This window comes from Oncorhynchus gorbuscha, unplaced genomic scaffold (genome assembly GCF_021184085.1).
Source record: "Oncorhynchus gorbuscha isolate QuinsamMale2020 ecotype Even-year unplaced genomic scaffold, OgorEven_v1.0 Un_scaffold_1947, whole genome shotgun sequence".
Lineage (NCBI taxonomy): Eukaryota > Metazoa > Chordata > Actinopteri > Salmoniformes > Salmonidae > Oncorhynchus > Oncorhynchus gorbuscha.
Genome location: NW_025746590.1, coordinates 35,001 through 58,087, shown reverse-complemented (window position 1 = coordinate 58,087; position 23,087 = coordinate 35,001). Strand labels below are relative to the sequence as shown.

Below are 23,087 nucleotides of genomic sequence, written 5' to 3'. Positions count from 1 at the left end.
AATTATTTGATCTAACAACTTACCGTGCTTCTACACCCGCATTGCATTGCTTGCTGTTTGGGGTTTTAGGCTGGGTTTCTGTACAGCACTTTGAGATATCGGCTGATGTACGAAGGGCTATATAAATACATTTGATTTGATTTACCAGTAGCTAGCTAGTTAGGTTGTCCCTGCTAACTAGCTAGGTAACGTTAAACTGTTTAATTAAAACTAGAAAGGCCTAAATAACTGACATGTTAGCTTGCTAGCTACCATGGAATGGGGTATGCCCGGTACTGTAATAATGATAAATACTCCTTAATCGTATCAACTGACCTTAGATTTGACAGGCCTTCCTCCACATTACTAACGTTAGTTACTAGCTAGCTAAAATAAAACAAATGTCGTAGCTAGCTAGCTATGTTCGGTAGTTGGCTAACGAGTTGCCTCGCTAGGTAGTTACATTTAAGACGGTCAGTTGACTTTAGCTAGCTAAACATTTTTATAAACACTGGTGTCATCCAAGTGGACAAATGAGAGATCACTTTAATCCAGCGTTGGCAATGATAAAAAAAGCTAATATGTACTTCTGGTTTAGAAAGCAATGGCAAATTAGACCAGACGTTAGCTAACTTTAGTTAGCTAGCACGTAGCTACTGTATGTAAACTAAACAAATGTATACGATGATTGTAAGCAATTAAATATCACAGCAAGCATCAACCGTTTAAAAACTCACACCATGTTTCGCTAGATAACTTGCCAGCTAGCTAGCTGTTTCAAAATCATTGGTGGTAGCTAGCTAGCCAGCGAGCTAACGTTAGCTGTCTAGTTAACTAATGCTAATGTTGGCCTCAAAAATATTATTTCGCGAGTTACAATTGGGGGGAACGCAATATACTCACTAGAAACACCTTCGGCACATCGTTGTAGGTTACATAACTATTTGTAGTTGCATATTATTTGCGAAATCCAAGAGACGGACCAAATGCGAGGTAATAGGCCTACACTCAAACCCCGTTTACTTGATGCTGTTGTTGTTTACACGGAAAGGAAGCCATGTTGGCTCAATGCCAGTGACAGTGTCTTTAGAGCCACAATGTCTCTGGGCAGAACAGTTGCAACATTCACCAGTGGTAGGACTAACGTTTCAATTTCCCTCTATATACTGTACCTAATATATTAAGGAAAATCAACAGATTCACAAATTAAACAACATTACATTTTACAAGTGTAACTAATATGAATATATGTAAATCAATGTAGACTACATCGATTGTGGACCTCAATTTGGGATATTTATCAGCTGATGATGAAAGATTATTCTGCAAAAGCCTCTTCCTAATACATTTCATGGTTGAATAATGGTGGTGGTTTGACAGGAGGACAGCTGGTTAAACTACATTTGACACATGCCTGTAAGACATTTAAACTGCTTTATTTCACAATGATTCTTAATCTCAAATATGTTTAGGGTTAAATAATCCTTTAAAAAAGTATAAAACATGCAACCAATATGGCTCAGTGTCTGTTTGTTTATTCACTTTTCTCATCACGTGATTATTTTGAGAGAAAATGCTAATTGTATATTTTGGTGTAGCCTATACAAATCCAGGAAGTTGAGGCTACTGTATATGCAAAGTTGGGTAAAGCAGCCTCGGGAGATGATAGAGGTTCAGTTAAGTCTTCTATTTTCTACTTTATTTGCTCGTTTTTTCCTGGTGGTTGTGTGCTTTATTCATGCTGATTTTGATTTTAAATTTGAGACATGTAACATGGGAATCATTCTCACATACAGCACCAGTCAAAAGTTTGAACACACCTACTCATTCCAGGGTTTTTCTTTATTTTTACTATTTTATACATTGTAGAATAATAGTGAAGACATCAAAGTATGAAATAATACATATGGAATGTTTTATTTTTAAGATTCAAAGTATCCCCCTTTACCTTGATGACAGCCCTACACACTCTTTTGCATTCTCTCAACCAGCTTCATGAGGCAATCACCTTGAATGCTTTTCAATTAACAGGTGTGCCTTGTGTTTGAGCCAATCAGTTGTGTTGTGACAAGGTAGGGATTTTTTACCTACCTCATCCCCGTACTGTTTTTATTTATTTACTTTTCTGCTCTTTTGCACACCAATATCTCTACCTGTACACGACCATCTGATCATTTATCACTCCAGTGTTAATCTGCAAAATTGTAATTATTCGCCTACCTCCTCATGCATTTTGCACACAATGTATATAGACTCTCTTTTTTTCTACTGTGTTATTGACTTGTTAATTGTTTACTCCATGTGTAACTCTGTGTTGTCTGTTCACACTGCTTTGCTTTATCTTGGCCAGGTCGCAGTTGCAAATGAGAACTTGTTCTCAACTAGCCTACCTGGTTAAATAAAGGTGTTCTCAACTAGCCTACCTGGTTAAATAAAGGTGTTCTCAACTAGCCTACCTGGTTAAATAAAGGTGTTCTCAACTAGCCTACCTGGTTAAATAAAGGTGTTCTCAACTAGCCTACCTGGTTAAATAAAGGTGTTCTCAACCAGCCTACCTGGTTAAATAAAGGTGTTCTCAACCAGCCTACCTGGTTAAATAAAGGTGTTCTCAACTAGCCTACCTGGTTAAATAAATAAAGGTGTTCTCAACTAGCCTACCTGGTTAAATAAAGGTGTTCTCAACTAGCCTACCTGGTTAAATAAAGGTGTTCTCAACTAGCCTACCTGGTTAAATAAAGGTGTTCTCTACCTGGTTAAATAAAGGTGTTCTCAACTAGCCTACCTGGTTAAATAAAGGTGATATAAAAAATAAAAAGGGATGGTATACAGAAGATAGCCCTATTTGGTATAAGACCAAGTCCATATTATGGCAAGAACATGACGATCAGTCAATGTGGAACATTTTAAGAACTTTAACAGTGCAGTCGCAAAAACCATCAAACACTATGATGAAACTGTCTCTCATGAGGACCACCACAGGAAAGAAAGACCCAGAGTTCATTAGAGTTACCAGCTTCAGAAAATGCAGCCCAAATAAATTCTTCACAGAGTTCAAGTAACACACATCTCAACATCAACTGTTCAGAGGAGACTGCTTGAATTAGGCTTTAATGGTTGACTTGCTGCAAAGAAACCACTACAAAAGGACACTATAATAAGAAGAGACTTGCTTGGGCCAAGAAACATGAGCATTGGACATTAGACCGGTGGAAATCTGTCCTTTGGTCTGGTGAGTCCAAATTTTAGATTTTTGGTTCCAACCGCTTTGTCTTTGTGAGACTCAGAGTAGGTGAATGGATGATCTCTGCATGTGTGGTTCCCACCGTGAAGCATGGAGGAGGAGGTGTGATGGTGTGGCGGTGCTTTGCTGTTGACACGGTCAGTGATTTATTTAGAATTCAAGGCTCACTTAACCAGCATCGCTACCACAGCGATATGTTTGTGTTTTTCCGGACAATCCCACCTAGGCTGTGCAAGGGATATTTGACCAAGAAGGTTGAGATGGTTTGGGAAGAGTTGAACCGCAGAGTGAAGGAAAAGCAGCCAACAAGTGCTCAGCATATGTGGGAACTACTTCCAGACTGTTGGAAAAGCATTCCAGGTGAAGCTGGTTGAGAGAATGCCAAGAGTGTGCCAAGCTTTCATCAAGGCAAACTGTGGCTACTTTGAAGAATCTCAAATACAACATATATTTTGATGTTTAATACTTTTTTGGTTACTACATGATTCCATATGTGTTATTTAATAGTTTTGATGTCTTCTCTATTATTCTACAATGTAGAAAATTGTTTAAATTAAAAATAAAAATAAACCTTGAATGAGTTGTCCAAACTTTTGACTGGTGCTGTACAGTGTGGGCTCCTAGTCTTTTGCATGAAGCAGAGTTAAACTTCCTTGTTCTTTAAAGGGGAACAATAGGTCTGTTCACTCAAGGGCGTGACAATAGGTCATGCCCTTGAGTGAACAATTCTGTCGCTAACTTCATTAATCATTTTGTTTCACGCTCATTTGTCACACCAGCAAAAGACAGTAACTACAGTATAGTGTCACCTGTTTGGGAAGGTATCTTCATACAGAGTAACCTGAATTGCTCAACCTCATTCCTAACACCTTACTAATGACTTGGACTGTCAACTAGCATTCTATTTTTCAATACAAAATGGACCGTTCTGAGACAATTGCTTGTTATCTGTAGGCGAATAGGCCGAGCAATGACTTTTCCATTATCAGTGTATCTCAACAGTTTCACACTGTGATTATGTACATTTTGTCAGTTATCATGTGGTTTTTGGTGACACACTTCCGTGTTCTTGACTGACATGTTTTTCTTACCACCTGTCACAGCCTCATCATGTGGGCTCTGTGTATAAGAGTGACACATCTAAACCTGATGCACTACCTTGTCAGAGAACATTGCGACAAGGGTGAACCTAAAACATGTGTTATCTTTATAAACAAGAACGGTCACATTCTTAAACACCTTACTACTAGGGAGTCTTAATAAGTCAGTCAACTAAGTTACAACGGGTGTCAGTGGCCTCCATTTCAGATGATTTTGTATTCGACTAGAACACAGGGTGTCACAGTTTGTATGTTTTGGTTAGATCTGAACGTTAGTGATGGACAGTTACAGCGATTTCAGTTTGACAAGCCATTCTGAAGACTAGTGAGAAGCTACAGTCATGAAGAGGAGCACTGCACTGTTGCGTCTCCTGTCAGTCTCAGGTATGTCATTCGTCAGTGCTTTCAATAACATCAAAGTTATTTGTTGGAGTCATTGTGATAATTTAGGCATCATTGAATAAGGCATTAAAATATAAATCCGTCAGAAAGAGGTATAAGTGTTGGGAGTACCTCATACATAAAAGACTGATCGTCTGTTACCCAATCAACACATGGGTAACTTTCAAACGGCAGGCCATTTTTCAGGATCCTTTCATAGTTCTCTCTGTTCATGAAAAGCAACATGATGTGTATTATACGTTGATATTCTGTGATATTAACAGGATGTGTGTGTGAAACCTATGCATGCAGCAAGGAGATATGATTAACTTGCTCTCTAATGGTTTTTGATTGTATTTTACAGGACTGTGTTACCTGACTCTCAGTATCTCCCCTCCTCAGTATCACTATATTAGCCTTCAAATGAATTATAGCCAAGCCCAGACTTACTGTAGAGACATGTACACTGACTTGGCAACCATCTACAACTCAGGGGATCTGGATAGACTTGTACAATTGGTACCGAATGGTACAGCCAGTGTCTGGATAGGACTGGAGTTTGGAGATGAATTTGAGTGGCACTGGTCATTACCAGATCAGAGAAAGATTGCGTTTTTCAACTGGAGGGCAGCAGAGCCGAAACAAAACAATACTCAAGACAGCTGTGCTGCAATGGATCCAAACGGACAGTGGTTTGAGGATAATTGCCAAATCAAAAGAGGTTTTGTTTGCTTTGATGGTGAGTAATCCTACATCAATTTCAACCGCATATCAGATTCAAACCAGGGCCGATTCCAGGATGATATGTCTGGATGGGCAGTGAGACATGTTTAGCCTGTTTTAAAGCTTGCTGACTGCAATTTCAACTGTTAAACATGACTTGGGTATAATCAGTTGGGTGATTACGTGAGCATAATGATTTTTTTACTTGCTATATTGTATTTACTTCGCCACCATGGCCTTTTTTTGCCTTTACCTCCCTTATCTCACCTCACTTAAACATTGTATATAGACTTATTGTTCTACTGTATTATTGACTGTATGTTTTGTTTTACTCCATGTGTAACTCTGTGTTGTTGTATGTGTCAAACTGCTTTGCTTTACCTTGGCCAGGTCGCAATTGTAAATGGGAACTTGTTCTCAACTTGTCTACCTGGTTAAATATAAGTTAAATTTACATTTAAAAAATTGTCTGGGCAATGCTCAACCCTGCACCCCGCTATATCTCCAATGCTCAACCCTGCACCCCGGTATATCTCCAATGCTCAACCCTGCACCCCGGTATATCTCCAATGCTCAACCCTGCACCCCGCTATATCTCCAATGCTCAACCCTGCACCCGCTATATCTCCAATGCTCAACCCTGCACCCTGCTATATCTCCAATGCTCAACCCTGCACCCCGCTATATCTTCAATGCTCAACCCTGCACCCCGCTATATCTCCAATGCTCAACCCTGCACCCTGCTATATCTCCAATGCTCAACCCTGCACCCCACTATATCTCCAATGCTCAACCCTGCACCCCGCTATATCTCCAATGCTCAACCCTGCACCCGCTATATCTCCAATGCTCAACCCTGCACCCTGCTATATCTCCAATGCTCAACCCTGCACCCCGCTATATCTCCAATGCTCAACCCTGCACCCCGCTATATCTCCAATGCTCAACCCTGCACCCTGCTATATCTCCAATGCTCAACCCTGCACCCTGCTATATCTCCAATGCTCAACCCTGCACCCCACTATATCTCCAATGCTCAACCCTGCACCCCGCTATATCTCCAATGCTCAACCCTGCACCCCGCTATATCTCCAATGCTCAACCCTGCACCCCGGTATATCTCCAATGCTCAACCCTGCACCCTGCTATATCTCCAATGCTCAACCCTGCACCCTGCTATATCTCCAATGCTCAACCCTGCACCCTGCTATATCTCCAATGCTCCATGCATGTATTTTCTATCCTCTGACAGGGAAAAACGCTAGTAACAGTCACATCTTCATTGATGACAGCAAGACTTGGAGAGAGGCTCAAGACCACTGCCGGGGTACGTACACAGACCTGGCCAGCATACGGTCCAGAGAGGAAAACCATCACGTCCAGAACATGTCACTGTCCCAGAGCATGTGGATTGGTCTCTTCAAAGACCCATGGAAGTGGTCAGATGGGAGCAACTCCTCATACCGCTTCTGGAAGACCAATCAGACTAACAACTTCAGAGGGGACCAGAACTGTACTTCTCTTATACTCAACGATAACAAGTGGAATGTCCAGTGGTGCAACATCAGTTGGGGGTTTGTCTGCCATGGTGGTGAGTTTGGTACATTTTTGTTAGATGGGATTCAAATTTTGACCGGTAGCAACTTTTAAGAAAGCAAATAGAAACAGAGAAAACAATTAAGATACAAAATAAAATCAAATTATATTGGTCACATTAATTAAGATGTAATTGCAGGAAATGCTTGTGTTTCTAGCTCCAACAGTGCAGTAATATCTAGCAATTCATAACAATACACACAACCTAAAAGTAAAAGAAAGGAATGAAAGAATATAGAAATATTAGGATGAGCCATGTCAGAGTGGCATAGACTAAAATACAGTAGAATAGAATACAGTATATACATATGAGATGAGTAAAGCAGTATGTAAACATGATTTAATGTGTTTGTTATGAATTAAATACATTTGACCCTTGATTCTAATGTATTTGTATATATTCCTTACAGAAATGAAGCGACCAACTACCCAGATGCCACCTACAACTCCTCCCACAGCTACTGTGCCACAAACAACTCCTCCCACAGCTACTGTGCTTGCCACTGCTGAACAGTCAACTACAGATGAAGTAACACCTAAGCTAACAACTACCCATTTTGTGCAGATCCAACATATTCTTTTAGATCTTTTACCAACCTCTGACCAAGCAACTACTGTAGGCTTACCTGTTCAAAACACTCCATCTACACCAGTACCAACTACTGTAGGCTTACCTGTTCAAAACACTCCATCTACACCAGTACCAATTACTGTAGGCTTACCTGTTCAAAACACTCCATCTACACCAGTACCAACTACTGTAGGCTTACCTGTTCAAAACACTCCATCTACACCAGTACCAACTACTGTAGGCTTACCTGTTCAAAACACTCCATCTACACCAGTACCAACTACTGTAGGCTTACCTGTTCAAAACACTCCATCTACACCAGTACCAACTACATTCACTACCACAGACCAAGGTTCAATTGAACAGTTAACTACAAAACACCTAACTACCGAACATGGAACTACTGTTAAAAAACCAACTACATTCAATACCACAGTAAATGTTACTGAACATTTGACTACTGAACGCCTAACGTCTGACCAAGCGACTATTGTACCTGTTCAAAGCAATATCGCTATGCCTGTACCAGCTTCATTGATTTCCTCAGAACATGCTTCAACTGAACAGTTAGCTAATGAACACCTAACCTCTGACCCAGCAACTCCTGTACCTGTTCAAAGCAATATCTCAATGCCTGTAGCAACTACATTAACTAGAGAGCAAGCAACTACTGGTTACATACATACAAGCGCTACTTTCAATACCACAGTGCGGGTTTCTACCGAACACACAAGCTCTGATCAAGCAATTACTGCACCTGTCCAAAATACTCCCTCTACACCTGTACCAACTATATTCACTACCACAGAGCAAGTGACTACTAGTTACATACCTACAAGTGCTATGACTGCACCTGTCCAAAACACTCCCTCATCGTCTGGACAAACTACATTCAATTCCACAGAACATACTTCACCAGAACAGTTAACTACTGAACACCTAACCTCTGACCCACTGACTACTGTACCTGTTCAAAAACAAACTACATCCAATACCATAGTGCGTGTTTCTACTGAACAGATGTCGACGAGACTCCAAACCTCTGACCCACTGACTACTGTACCTGTTAAAAAACAAACTACATCCAATACCACAGTGCATGTTTCTACTGAACAGATGTCGACGAGACTCCTAACCTCTGACCCACTGACTACTGTACCTGTTCAAAACACGACCTCAATGCCTGTACCAACTACATCCAATACCACAGTGCGTGTTTCTACTGAACACCTAACCTCTGACCCACTGACTACTGTACCTGTTCAAAACACGACCTCAATGCCTGTACCAACTACATCCAATACCACAGTGCGTGTTTCTACTGAACAGCTGTCTACCAGACTCCTAACCTCTGACCCAGTGACTACTGTACCTGTTCAAAAACCAACTACATCCAATACCACAGTGCGTGTTTCTACTGAACAGCTGTCTACCAGACTCCTAACCTCTGACCCAGTGACTACTGTACCTGTTCAAAAACCAACTACATCCAATACCACAGTGCGTGTTTCTACTGAACACCTAACCTCTGACCCAGTGACTACTGTACCTGTTCAAAACACTCCTTCTACACCTATACCAACTACATCCAATACCACAGTGCGTGTTTCTACTGAACAGCTGTCTACCAGACTCCTAACCTCTGACCCACTGACTACTGTACCTGTTCAAAAACCTCAATGCCTGTACCAATTACATCCAATACCAGTGCGTGTTTCTACTGAACACCTAACCTCTGACCCACTGACTACTGTACCTGTTCAAAACACTCCTCAATGCCTGTACCAACTACATCCAATACCACAGTGCGTGTTTCTACCAGACTCCTAACCTCTGACCCAGTGACTACTGTACCTGTTCAAAACACTCCTCAATGCCTGTACCAACTACATCCAATACCACAGTGCGTGTTTCTACTGAACAGCTGTCTACCAGACTCCTAACCTCTGACCCAGTGACTACTGTACCTGTTCAAAAAACAACTACATCCAATACCACAGTGCGTGTTTCTACTGAACATCTAACCTCTGACCCAGTGACTACTGTACCTGTTCAAAACACTCCTTCTACACCTGTACCAATTACATCCAATACCACAGTGCGTGTTTCTACTGAACACCTAACCTCTGACCCAGTGACTACTGTACCTGTTCAAAAAACAACTACATCCAATACCACAGTGCGTGTTTCTACTGAACACCTAACCTCTGACCCACTGACTACTGTACCTGTTCAAAACACGACCTCAATGCCTGTACCAACTACATCCAATACCACAGTGCGTGTTTCTACTGAACACCTAACCTCTGACCCACTGACTACTGTACCTGTTCAAAACACGACCTCAATGCCTGTACCAACTACATCCAATACCACAGTGCGTGTTTCTACTGAACAGCTGTCTACCAGACTCCTAACCTCTGACCCAGTGACTACTGTACCTGTTCAAAAACAACTACATCCAATACCACAGTGCGTGTTTCTACTGAACACCTAACCTCTGACCCAGTGACTACTGTACCTGTTCAAAACACTCCTTCTACACCTATACCAACTACATCCAATACCACAGTGCGTGTTTCTACTGAACAGCTGTCTACCAGACTCCTAACCTCTGACCCACTGACTACTGTACCTGTTCAAAAATGCCTGTACCAACTACATCCAATACCACAGTGCGTGTTTCTACTGAACACCTAACCTCTGACCCACTGACTACTGTACCTGTTCAAAACACGACCTCAATGCCTGTACCAACTACATCCAATACCACAGTGCGTGTTTCTACTGGACACTGTCTAACCTCTGACCCACTGACTACTGTACCTGTTCAAAAACACCTCAACGCCTGTACCAACTACATCCAATACCACAGTGCGTGTTTCTACTGGACTCTAACCTCTGACCCAGTGACTACTGTACCTGTTCAAAACACGACCTCAATGCCTGTACCAACTACATCCAATACCAGAGTGCGTGTTTCTACTGAACACCTAACCTCTGACCCAGTGACTACTGTACCTGTTCAAAACACTCCTTCTACACCTATACCAACTACATCCAATACCACAGTGCGTGTTTCTACTGAACAGCTGTCTACCAGACTCCTAACCTCTGACCCACTGACTACTGTACCTGTTCAAAACACGACCTCAATGCCTGTACCAACTACATCCAATACCACAGTGCGTGTTTCTACTGAACACCTAACCTCTGACCCACTGACTACTGTACCTGTTCAAAACACGACCTCAATGCCTGTACCAACTACATCCAATACCACAGTGCGTGTTTCTACTGGACACCTAACCTCTGACCCACTGACTACTGTACCTGTTCAAAACACGACCTCAACGCCTGTACCAACTACATCCAATACCACAGTGCGTGTTTCTACCAGACTCCTAACCTCTGACCCAGTGACTACTGTACCTGTTCAAAACACGACCTCAATGCCTGTACCAACTACATCCAATACCACAGTGCGTGTTTCTACTGAACACCTAACCTCTGACCCAGTGACTACTGTACCTGTTCAAAACACTCCTTCTACACCTTTACCAACTACATCCAATACCACAGTGCGTGTTTCTACTGAACAGCTGTCTACCAGACTCCTAACCTCTGACCCAGTGACTACTGTACCTGTTCAAAAACCAACTACATCCAATACCACAGTGCGTGTTTCTACTGAACACCTAACCTCTGACCCAGTGACTACTGTACCTGTTCAAAACACGACCTCAATGCCTGTACCAACTACATCCAATACCACAGTGCGTGTTTCTACTGGACACCTAACCTCTGACCCACTGACTACTGTACCTGTTCAAAACACGACCTCAATGCCTGTACCAACTACATCCAATACCACAGTGCGTGTTTCTACTGAACACCTAACCTCTGACCCAGTGACTACTGTACCTGTTCAAAAACCAACTACATCCAATACCACAGTGCGTGTTTCTACTGAACAGCTGTCTACCAGACTCCTAACCTCTGACCCAGTGACTACTGTACCTGTTCAAAAACCAACTACATCCAATACCACAGTGCGTGATTCTACTGAACACCTAACCTCTGACCCACTGACTACTGTACCTGTTCAAAACACGACCTCGACGCCTGTACCAACTACATCCAATACCACAGTGCGTGTTTCTACTGAACATCTAACCTCTGACCCAGTGACTACTGTACCTGTTCAAATACCAACTACATCCAATACCACAGTGCGTGTTTCTACTGGACAGCTGTCTACCAGACTCCTAACCTCTGACCCAGTGACTACTGTACCTGTTCAAAAAACAACTACATCCAATACCACAGTGCGTGTTTCTACTGAACACCTAACCTCTGACCCAGTGACTACTGTACCTGTTCAAATACCAACTACATCCAATACCACAGTGCGTGTTTCTACTGGACATCTAACCTCTGACCCAGTGACTACTGTACCTGTTCAAATACCAACTACATCCAATACCACAGTGCGTGTTTCTACTGGACAGCTGTCTACCAGACTCCTAACCTCTGACCCACTGACTACTGTACCTGTTCAAAACACTCCTTCTACACCTGTACCAACTACATCCAATACCACAGTGCGTGTTTCTACTGAACAGCTGTCTACCAGACTCTAACCTCTGACCCACTGACTACTGTACCTGTTCAAAACACGACCTCAATGCCTGTACCAACTACATCCAATACCACAGTGCGTGTTTCTACTGAACACCTAACCTCTGACCCAGTGACTACTGTACCTGTTCAAAACACTCCTTCTACACCTGTACCAACTACATCCAATACCACAGTGCGTGTTTCTACTGAACAGCTGTCTACCAGACTCCTAACCTCTGACCCACTGACTACTGTACCTGTTCAAAACACGACCTCAATGCCTGTACCAACTACATCCAATACCACAGTGCGTGTTTCTACTGAACAGCTGTCTACCAGACTCCTAACCTCTGATCCACTGACTACTGTACCTGTTCAAAAACCAACTACATCCAATACCACAGTGCGTGTTTCTACTGAACACCTAACCTCTGACCCACTGACTACTGTACCTGTTCAAAACACGACCTCAACGCCTGTACCAACTACATCCAATACCACAGTGCGTGTTTCTACTGGACACCTAACCTCTGACCCACTGACTACTGTACCTGTTCAAAACACGACCTCTCAATGCCTGTACCAACTACATCCAATACCACAGTGCGTGTTTCTACTGGACAGCTGTCTACCAGACTCCTAACCTCTGACCCACTGACTACTGTACCTGTTCAAAACACGACCTCGACGCCTGTACCAACTACATCCAATACCACAGTGCGTGTTTCTACTGAACACCTAACCTCTGACCCACTGACTACTGTACCTGTTCAAATACCAACTACATCCAATACCACAGTGCGTGTTTCCACTGAAGATGCAACTCCTGAACGCTCAACCGCTAACCAAGCCACTACTGCTTACTTACCTGAAACAACTGTACCTGTTGGAAAGACTCCCTCAACACCAGTACCAACTATGTTCAATACCACAGTGCATGTTTCTACTGAACACCTAACCTCTGAACCACTGACTACTGTACCTGTTCAAAAACCAGCTACGTTCAATACCACAGTGCGTGTTTCTACTGAACACCTAACCTCTGACCCAGTGACTACTGTACCTGTTCAAGATAGGACCTCAACGCCTGTACCAAGTACATTCAATACCACAGTGCATGTTTCTACTGAACACCTAACCTCTGACCCAGTCACTACTGTACCTGTTCAAGACAGGACCTCAACGTCTATACCAACTACATTCAATAGAACAGACCATGTTTCTACTGAACAGTTAACTACTGAACACCTAAATACAGAAAGTGCACTACTGTACCTTTCAAGACATTATCTCTACGTCTGTACCAACTACATTCAATAGAAAATGTTTCTACTGAAAGTTAACTACTGAACACTCAACTACAGAAAGTGACTACTGATTTCTCACCTACAAGAGCTTCTAATGCTAATGTCCAAAACATTTCCTCAACGTCTTTACCAACATTCAATACCACAGTGCATGTTTCAACTGAACACCTAACCTCTGACCCAGTGACTACTGTACCTGTTCAAGATAGGACCTCAACGCCTGTACCAAGTACATTCAATACCACAGTGCATGTTTCTACTGGACACCTAACCTCTGACCCAGTGCACTAATGTACCTGTTCAAGACAGGACCTCAACGTCTTTACCGAGTACATTCAATACCACAGTGCATGTTTCAACTGAACACCTAACCTCTGACCCAGTGACTACTGTACCTGTTCAAGATAGGACCTCAACGCCTGTACCAAGTACATTCAATACCACAGTGCATGTTTCTACTGGACACCTAACCTCTGATCCAGTGACTACTGTACCTGTTCAAGACAGGACCTCAACATCTTTACCGAGTACATTCAATACCACAGTGCATGTTTCAACTGAACACCTAACCTCTGACCCAGTGACTACTGTACCTGTTCAAGATAGGACCTCAACGCCTGTACCAAGTACATTCAATACCACAGTGCATGTTTCTACTGGACACCTAACCTCTGACCCAGTCACTACTGTACCTGTTCAAGACAGGACCTCAACATCTTTACCGAGTACATTCAATACCACAGTGCATGTTTCAACTGAAGAGGCGACTACTAAACAACTTACTACTGAGAATGTAAAACATCAATCAACAACTGAGACTGCAGACACAGAAATGCAACACAGCATTACACAAGTGACTACTGAACATACTTCTGCCCTACATATAACCACAGTGGCTGAGACTGCTCCATACAGTACTACAGAGCCTGTCAGTCTCTCCACTGTTATGCCAAATGAAAACAGTCAAGGTTTAAGTCCAGGTAACTTTCATCATTATATCACAATTATTGACATGTTGAAAGCCTAATAGTCTCTTTTTTGTTTGGCTGTGGTTTTATGTTGTTTCAAAGATGTTATATTACAGAGCAGAGGTATAAATGCATACAAATCTACATTTTGTTGAATGGGCTCCATGTTATCTATCTTTAATATCTTTATTTCTCTCAGACAACCTGATATTGATCCATGAGAACATGACGTGGAACGAGGCCGTGAGCTACTGCAGAGAGCACCACGTTGACCTGGTCTCGATCACTACAGAGCTGCTTCAGTACTGGGTGGCAGAGAGGGCTGCCAACGCCACCTCATCCCACGTCTGGGTGGGCCTGCGCTTCACCTGTTCATTCCACTTCTGGTTCTGGATCAGGTCTGATGCAGGCTGCTACCAGAACTGGGCCCCCGGGCACGGCTCAGACAGCCAGCAGGACTGTGGGATTGCAGGGGCTGTAGAGACCACCGGGAGGCAGCAATGGGTTAGTCTGGAGGAGAACCAGAGGCTCAACTTCATCTGCTACAAATGTTCTGGGGACAGTGGTGAGGGGTTGATACATCCCTGATTCGGACAACTTTTGTATTATGTATGTTTCTTGTGCAACGTGAAAAATGTACACTACCGTTCAAAAGTTTGGGGACACTTAGAAATGTCCTTGTTTTTGAAAGAAAGCACATTTTTGTCCATAAAATAACATCAAGTTGATCAGAAACATAGTGTAGATATTGTTAATGTTGTAAATGACGATTGTAGCTGGAAATGGCCGATTTTTTATGGAATATCTACATAGGCGTACAGAGGCCCATTATCAGCAACCATCACTCCTGTGTTCCAATGGCACGTTGTGTTGCCTAAACCAAGTTTATCATTTTAAAAGGCTAATTGATCATTAGAAAACTCTTTTGCAACTATGTTAGCACAGCTGAAAACTGTTGTTCTGATTAAAGAAGCAATAAAACAACGATAGACAGCTGTATGGGTATGGTTCTGTATGTTTTAGTGTGTTATTGTTGAGTTCATGTTTGGCACTCCATTTTATGAATAAGAGTTTGCATTACATGCTTGCTGCTGCACTGTCTGCTACAAATGCTACATTGACACTGCAGTAGATTGTATATTAAACAACTGCTACATTGACACATCAGTAGACTGTATATTTGTCACGCCCTGACCTTAGAGAGCCTTTTTTTGTCTCTATTTAATTTGGTCAGGGTGTGATTTGGATGGGCATTCTATGTTCTGTTTTCTATGTTTTTGTATTTCTATGTTTTGGCCGGGTATGGTTCTAAATCAGGGACAGCTGTCTATCGTTGTCTCTGATTGGGAATCATACTTGTTTCAAATATTTTTATTAAACACACACAAGAATGGTGTATAGGTATACATGACAGGTATACAATTCTTATCTAAACATAAAAGAGCATACAGGAACAACAAGACCCAGAGTTCTGAGTGCAGAACAAATAATACAGAACACGACATACAAAACAAGGACACGTAGAAAGAAAGAGGGAAGATGTCCCCCTCTCCCCATCCCCTATCCCCCCCCCCCCCCCCCCAACTGCTCGGTGGTAGGGCCAGCACACGCTGCCCAAAGGTAGATTAAAGTATTACAATTGAGAGTGCGTTAATAAGTACAAATTCACAGCGCCGACACGTCCAAGTAGGAGAGGAAAGGCTGCCAGATTTGATCAAATGTTGATAATTTATTGTTCAGAATATATCTCATTCTTTCTAAGTGTACAGTGTTTGCCAATTCACTGAGCCATAATTTGGTAGAGGACGCTTCCCTCCTTTTCCAAAACAACAAGATTAGTTTTTTTGCCGAGATGAGACCATACGAGATTAGTTGTTTTTGGGGGTTGGTTAATCCGTTTAGGGACTCAGATACTCCCAGGATTATCAGAAGCGGATCTGGATCTATTGAAGTCTCCAAAACTTCAGAGAGGATCCTAAAAATTCCACACCATTAACCATGCAAGCTAGAGCATAGGGCAAAGCTGTGGAGTAGTGTACCCTGCGCAGCCTGACATTTATCACATGTAGGGGATGTGTCAGGAAATATCCTATGCAGTTTAGTTTTGGAATAGTGTAATCTGTGTAATACCTTGAATTGTATGAGACGATGTCTGGAATTAATGGAGCATGTGTGGTTATACTCCAAGCTCTCTTCCCAGTCTGCCACTGAGATGTCAGTCCCTAGTTCTTCCTCCCATTTTGCCTTGATGGCATCAGTAGAAGGTGTGCTAACAGATTGAAAAGCATCATATAGACGCAATATCAGTTTATCTGAGGTGGGGCATATTTTTATGCATCCGTCAAACATGGAAGGTTTAGCATTCCCAAATGTTGGGAGGTGTTTTCTAACGTAGTCTCTAATTTGTAGGTATCTGAAAAAATGACTTCTGGGAAGATTATAAGTTTCCCTCAGCAGCTCAAAGGAAGCAAAGGTCCCTTCTATGTATAAATCCCCTATGGTGCTTATCCCCAGCTCTCCCCATCGCTCAAAGGTGTTATCAAGGTTAGAAGGGGCAAAGGAGGGATTCCTGGCAACAGGGAGCATGAATGACATTGGTCTGAGCTCAAAGTGGACTTTAATTTGCTTCCAGATTCGGACTGTGCTATGTATTATAGGATTGTTACAATAAATTGACATCTCCAGATTGACAGGCGACAAAATCACAGCGCCAATAGAGAAGGGGTGACCCTCCTCACGCTCCATACTAAGCCAGCTGGATGCCGGGAGTACGTCATCCAACAGAAACGTAACAATGTGGAGGTTAGCGGCCCAGTAATAAAATATAACATTTGGGAGAGACAATCCTCCTTCCATCTTGGATTTACAGAGGTGTTTTTTACCTATCCTGTGTGTTTTATAATCCCAGATGAAAGGATTGATTATTGAGTGTCATGTTTTGTCATTAATTATCATGTCTTGTCCCTGTGCTTCCCCTTCTATTCGTTTCCCTCTGCTGGTCTTATTAGGTTCTTTCCCTCTTTCTATCCCTCTCTCTCCCCCTCCCTCTCTCACTCTCTCGCTCTCTCTTCTCTCTATCGTTCCGTTCCTGCTCCCAGCTGTTCCTATTCCCCTAATCAATCATTTAGTCTTCCCACACCTGTTCCCGATCCTTTTCCCTGATTAGAGTCCCTATTTCTCTCCTTGTTTTCCGTACCTGCCCTGTCGGATCCTTGTCTATATTCACCGTGCTGTGTCTATGTTTTGCCCTGTCGTGTCGTGTTTCCCTCAGATGCTGCGTGGTGAGCAGGTGTCTGAGTCTGCTAGGTTCAAGTGCCTTCCCGAGGCAACCTGCAGTTCTTGATCAAGTCTCTTGTCTGTTCTCGTCTTTACGAGTAGTATTATGCCTTTTGTTTTGTTAAGTATCTTACTGGATTAAAAACTCTGTTTTCGCCAAGTCGCTTTTGGGTCCTCATTCACCTGCATAACAGAAGGATCCGACCAAGGAATGGACCCAGCGACTACAGAGGCTCGTAACACTGCCGTCAAGATCCAAGGAGCCATGCTCGGCAGACACGAGCAGGAATTGTCTGCTGCTCGCCATGCCGTGGAGAACCTGGCCGCTCAGGTTTCCGACCTCTCTGGACAGTTCCAGAGTCTTCGTCTCGTGCCACCTGTTACTTCCTGGCCTGCCGAGCCTCCGGAACCTAGGGTTAATAACCCACCTTGCTACTCCGGGCAGCCGACGGAGTGCCGCTCCTTTCTCACCCAGTGTGATATTGTGTTCTCTCTCCAACCCAACAAATACTCTAGCGAGAGAGCTCGGGTTGCTTACGTCATTTCACTCCTTACTGGCTGGGCCCGAGAGTGGGGCACAGCTATCTGGGAGGCAAGGGCTGATTGTTCTAACAATTACCAGAACTTTAAAGAGGAGATGATTCGGGTTTTTGACCGTTCAGTTTTTGGTGGGGAGGCTTCTAGGGCCCTGGCTTCCCTATGCCAAGGTGATCGATCCATAACGGATTACTCTATAGAGTTTCGTACTCTTGCTGCCTCTAGTGACTGGAACGAGCCGGCGCTGCTCGCTCGTTTTTTGGAGGGACTCCACACAGCGGTCAAAGATGAGATTCTCTCTCGGGAGGTTCCTTCCAGTGTGGACTCTTTGATTGCTCTCTCCATCCGCATAGAACGACGGGTAGATCTTCGTCACCAAGCTCGTGGAAGAGAGCTCGCGTCAACGGTGTTTCCCTGCTCCGCATCGCAACCATCTCCCTCCTCTGGCTCAGAGACTGAGCCCATGCAGCTGGGAGGTATTCGCATCTCGACCAAGGAGAGGGAACGGAGGATCACCAACCGCCTGTGCCTCTATTGCGGATTTGATGGACATTTTGTCAATTCATGTCCAGTAAAGGCCAGAGCTCATCAGTAAGCGGAGGGCTACTGGTGAGCGCTACTACTCAGGTCTCTTCATCTAGATCCTGTACTACTATGTCGGTCCATCTACGCTGGACCGGTTCGGGTGCTACATGCAGTGCCTTGATTGACTCTGGGGCTGAGGGTTGTTTCATGGACGAAGCATGGGTTCGGAAACATAACATTCCTTTCAGACAGTTAGACAAGCCTACGCCCATGTTTGCCTTAGATGGTAGTCATCTTCCCAGTATCAGATTTGAGACACTACCTTTAACTCTCACAGTATCTGGTAACCACAGTGAGACTATTTCTTTTTTGATTTTTCGTTCACCTTTTACACCTGTTGTTTTGGGTCATCCCTGGCTAGTATGTCATAATCCTTCTATTAATTGGTCTTGTAATTCTATCCTATCCTGGAACGTATCTTGTCATGTGAAGTGTTTAATGTCTGCCATCCCTCCCATTTCTTCTGTCCCCACTTCTCAGGAGGAACCTGGCGATTTGACAGGAGTGCCGGAGGAATATCATGATCTGCGCACGGTCTTCAGTCGGTCCCGAGCCAACTCCCTTCCTCCTCACCGGTCGTATGATTGTAGTATTGATCTCCTTCCGGGGACCACTCCTCCTCGGGGTAGACTATACTCTCTGTCGGCTCCCGAACGTAAGGCTCTCGAGGATTATTTATCTGTGTCTCTTGACGCCGGTACCATAGTGCCTTCTTCCTCTCCGGCCGGGGCGGGGTTCTTTTTTGTTAAGAAGAAGGACGGTACTCTGCGCCCCTGAGTGGATTATCGAGGGCTGAATGACATAACGGTTAAGAATCGTTATCCGCTTCCCCTTATGTCATCAGCCTTCGAGATTCTGCAGGGAGCCAGGTGCTTTACTAAGTTGGACCTTCGTAACGCTTACCATCTCGTGCGCATCAGAGAGGGGGACGAGTGGAAAACGGCGTTTAACACTCCGTTAGGTCATTTTGAGTACCGGGTTCTGCCGTTTGGTCTCGCCAATGCGCCAGCTGTTTTTCAGGCATTAGTTAATGATGTTCTGAGGGACATGCTGAACATCTTTGTTTTTGTCTATCTTGACGATATCCTGATTTTTTCACCGTCACTCGAGATTCATGTTCAGCACGTTCGACGTGTTCTACAGCGCCTTTTAGAGAATTGTCTCTACGTAAAGGCTGAGAAGTGCTCTTTTCATGTCTCCTCCGTTACTTTTCTCGGTTCCGTTATTTCCGCTGAAGGCATTCAGATGGATTCCGCTAAGGTCCAAGCTGTCAGTGATTGGCCCGTTCCAAGGTCACGTGTCGAGTTGCAGCGCTTTTTAGGTTTCGCTAATTTCTATCGGCGTTTCATTCGTAATTTCGGTCAAGTTGCTGCCCCTCTCACAGCTCTTACTTCTGTCAAGACGTGTTTTAAGTGGTCCGGTTCCGCCCAGGGAGCTTTTGATCTTCTAAAAGAACGTTTTACGTCCGCTCCTATCCTCGTTACTCCTGACGTCACTAGACAATTCATTGTCGAGGTTGACGCTTCAGAGGTAGGCGTGGGAGCCATTCTTTCCCAGCGCTTCCAGTCTGACGATAAGGTTCATCCTTGCGCTTATTTTTCTCATCACCTGTCGCCATCTGAGCGCAACTATGATGTGGGTAACCGTGAACTGCTCGCCATCCGCTTAGCCCTAGGCGAATGGCGACAGTGGTTGGAGGGGGGCGACCGTTCCTTTTGTCGTTTGGACAGACCATAAGAACCTTGAGTACATCCGTTCTGCCAAACGACTTAATGCCCGTCAAGCTCGTTGGGCGTTGTTTTTTGCTCGTTTCGAGTTTGTGATTTCTTACCGTCCGGGTAGCAAAAACACCAAGCCTGATGCCTTATCCCGTCTGTTTAGTTCTTCTGTGGCTTCTACTGATCCCGAGGGATTCTTCCTTATGGGCGTGTTGTCGGGTTAACAGTCTGGGGAATTGAAAGACAGGTTAAGCAAGCACTCACGCACACTGCGTCGCCGCGCGCTTGTCCTAGTAACCTCCTTTTCGTTCCTGTTTCCACTCGTCTGGCTGTTCTTCAGTGGGCTCACTCTGCCAAGTTAGCTGGTCATCCCGGTGTTCGAGGCACTCTTGCGTCTATTCGCCAGCGCTTTTGGTGGCCGACTCAGGAGCGTGACACGCGCCGTTTCGTGGCTGCTTGTTCGGACTGCGCGCAGACTAAGTCGGGTAACTCTCCTCCTGCCGGTCGTCACAGACCGCTCCCCATTCCTTCTCGACCATGGTCTCACATCGCCCTAGACTTCATTACCGGTCTGCCTTTGTCTGCGGGGAAGACTGTGATTCTTACGGTTGTCGATAGGTTCTCTAAGGCGGCACATTTCATTCCCCTCGCTAAACTTCCTTCCGCTAAGGAGACGGCACAAATCATCATCGAGAATGTGTTCAGAATTCATGGCCTCCCGTTAGACGCCGTTTCAGACAGAGGTCCGCAATTCACGTCACAGTTTTGGAGGGAGTTCTGTCGTTTGATTGGTGCGTCCGTCAGTCTCTCTTCCGGGTTTCATCCCCAGTCTAACGGTCAAGCAGAGAGGGCCAATCAGACGATTGGTCGCATACTACGCAGCCTTTCTTTCAGAAACCCTGCGTCTTGGGCAGAACAGCTCCCCTGGGCAGAATACGCTCACAACTCGCTTCCTTCGTCTGCTACCGGGTTATCTCCGTTTCAGAGTAGTCTGGGTTACCAGCCTCCTCTGTTCTCATCCCAGCTTGCCGAGTCCAGCGTTCCCTCCGCTCAAGCGTTTGTCCAACGTTGTGAGCGCACCTGGAGGAGGGTGAGGTCTGCACTTTGCCGTTACAGGGCACAGACTGTGAGAGCCGCCAATAAACGCAGGATTAAGAGTCCAAGGTATTGTTGCGGCCAGAGAGTGTGGCTTTCCACTCGCAACCTTCCTCTTACGACAGCTTCTCGTAAGTTGACTCCGCGGTTCATTGGTCCGTTCCGTGTCTCCCAGGTCGTCAATCCTGTCGCTGTGCGACTGCTTCTTCCGCGACATCTTCGTCGCGTTCATCCTGTCTTCCATGTCTCCTGTGTCAAGCCCTTTCTTCGCACCCCCGTTCGTCTTCCCTCCCCCCTCCCGTCCTTGTCGAGAGCGCACCTATTTACAAGGTACGTAAGATCATGGACATGCGTTCTCGGGGACGGGGTCACCAATACTTAGTGGATTGGGAGGGTTACGGTCCTGAGGAGAGGAGTTGGGTTCCGTCTCGGGACGTGCTGGACCGTGCGCTTATTGATGATTTCCTCCGTTGCCGCCAGGGTTCCTCCTCGAGTGCGCCAGGAGGCGCTCGGTGAGTGGGGGTACTGTCATGTTTTGTCATTAATTATCATGTCTTGTCCCTGTGCTTCCCCTTCTATTCGTTTCCCTCTGCTGGTCTTATTAGGTTCTTTCCCTCTTTCTATCCCTCTCTCTCCCCCTCCCTCTCTCACTCTCTCGCTCTCTCTTCTCTCTATCGTTCCGTTCCTGCTCCCAGCTGTTCCTATTCCCCTAATCAATCATTTAGTCTTCCCACACCTGTTCCCGATCCTTTTCCCTGATTAGAGTCCCTATTTCTCTCCTTGTTTTCCGTACCTGCCCTGTCGGATCCTTGTCTATATTCACCGTGCTGTGTCTATGTTTTGCCCTGTCGTGTCGTGTTTCCCTCAGATGCTGCGTGGTGAGCAGGTGTCTGAGTCTGCTAGGTTCAAGTGCCTTCCCGAGGCAACCTGCAGTTCTTGATCAAGTCTCTTGTCTGTTCTCGTCTTTACGAGTAGTATTATGCCTTTTGTTTTGTTAAGTATCTTACTGGATTAAAAACTCTGTTTTCGCCAAGTCGCTTTTGGGTCCTCATTCACCTGCATAACATTGAGTCCAGTTGTTTATGAAATGATTTAGGTATGAATACTGGGATGTTCTGATATAGGTAGAGCAGTTGTGGGAGGAAGACCATTTTAATGGCATTAATTCTTCCGAGCAGAGAAATTGGTAGAGTTCTCCAAAATAGTATGTTTGCTTTGAGTTTTTGTATCAGAGAGGGGAAATTCTCTTTAAATAGTAAGGAGTATTGTTTGGTAACTACAATTCCTAGGTAGATACATTTTTCTGAAGATAACTTAAATGGGAGATGTTCTAGCCAGGAGGTATTTTGCGACCGTATGGGCATTAATTCACTCTTGTTCCAATTTA

General features: G+C 44.3%; 3 protein-coding genes across 3 annotated transcripts; all 3 read left to right on the top strand.

Moving 5' to 3' along the window:
- The first annotated feature begins 4,401 nt into the window (after positions 1–4,401).
- On the top strand, positions 4,402–8,154 carry LOC124024600 (macrophage mannose receptor 1-like). The gene is made up of 5 exons (XM_046338496.1): positions 4,402–4,704; positions 5,066–5,440; positions 6,677–7,015; positions 7,431–7,732; positions 8,098–8,154. Exons 1-5 carry the CDS (start codon positions 4,662–4,664, stop codon positions 8,152–8,154), a joined length of 1,116 nt encoding a protein of 371 aa, XP_046194452.1. The 5' UTR covers positions 4,402–4,661.
- A 2,369-nt stretch (positions 8,155–10,523) lies between these two features.
- On the top strand, positions 10,524–12,234 carry LOC124024599 (mucin-5AC-like). The gene has a single exon (XM_046338495.1). The coding sequence runs from the start codon at positions 10,534–10,536 to the stop codon at positions 12,232–12,234; it is 1,701 nt and encodes a 566-aa protein (XP_046194451.1). The 5' UTR covers positions 10,524–10,533.
- A 1,607-nt stretch (positions 12,235–13,841) lies between these two features.
- LOC124024602 (lithostathine-1-like) lies at positions 13,842–15,204 on the top strand. Its single transcript, XM_046338497.1, has 2 exons — positions 13,842–14,501; positions 14,689–15,204. Exons 1-2 carry the CDS (start codon positions 14,354–14,356, stop codon positions 15,075–15,077), a joined length of 537 nt encoding a protein of 178 aa, XP_046194453.1. The 5' UTR covers positions 13,842–14,353; the 3' UTR covers positions 15,078–15,204.
- Positions 15,205–23,087: the final 7,883 nt, after the last annotated feature.

What these genes read in the sequence shown, in the direction of transcription:
- LOC124024600 (XM_046338496.1), top strand. Translation starts at nt 4,662, where the DNA reads ATGAAGAGGAGCACTGCACTGTTGCGTCTCCTGTCAGTCTCAG. An exon ending in GGGGTTTGTCTGCCATGGTG is followed by an intron (nt 7,016 to 7,430) that starts GTGAGTTTGGTA and finishes TATTCCTTACAG; the next exon opens with AAATGAAGCGACCAACTACC. An exon ending in CTACACCAGTACCAATTACT is followed by an intron (nt 7,733 to 8,097) that starts GTAGGCTTACCT and finishes ACCTGTTCAAAG; the next exon opens with CAATATCGCTATGCCTGTAC.
- LOC124024599 (XM_046338495.1), top strand. Translation starts at nt 10,534, where the DNA reads ATGCCTGTACCAACTACATCCAATACCAGAGTGCGTGTTTCTACTGAA.
- LOC124024602 (XM_046338497.1), top strand. Translation starts at nt 14,354, where the DNA reads ATGCAACACAGCATTACACAAGTGACTACTGAACATACTTCTGCCCTA. An exon ending in CAGTCAAGGTTTAAGTCCAG is followed by an intron (nt 14,502 to 14,688) that starts GTAACTTTCATC and finishes TATTTCTCTCAG; the next exon opens with ACAACCTGATATTGATCCAT.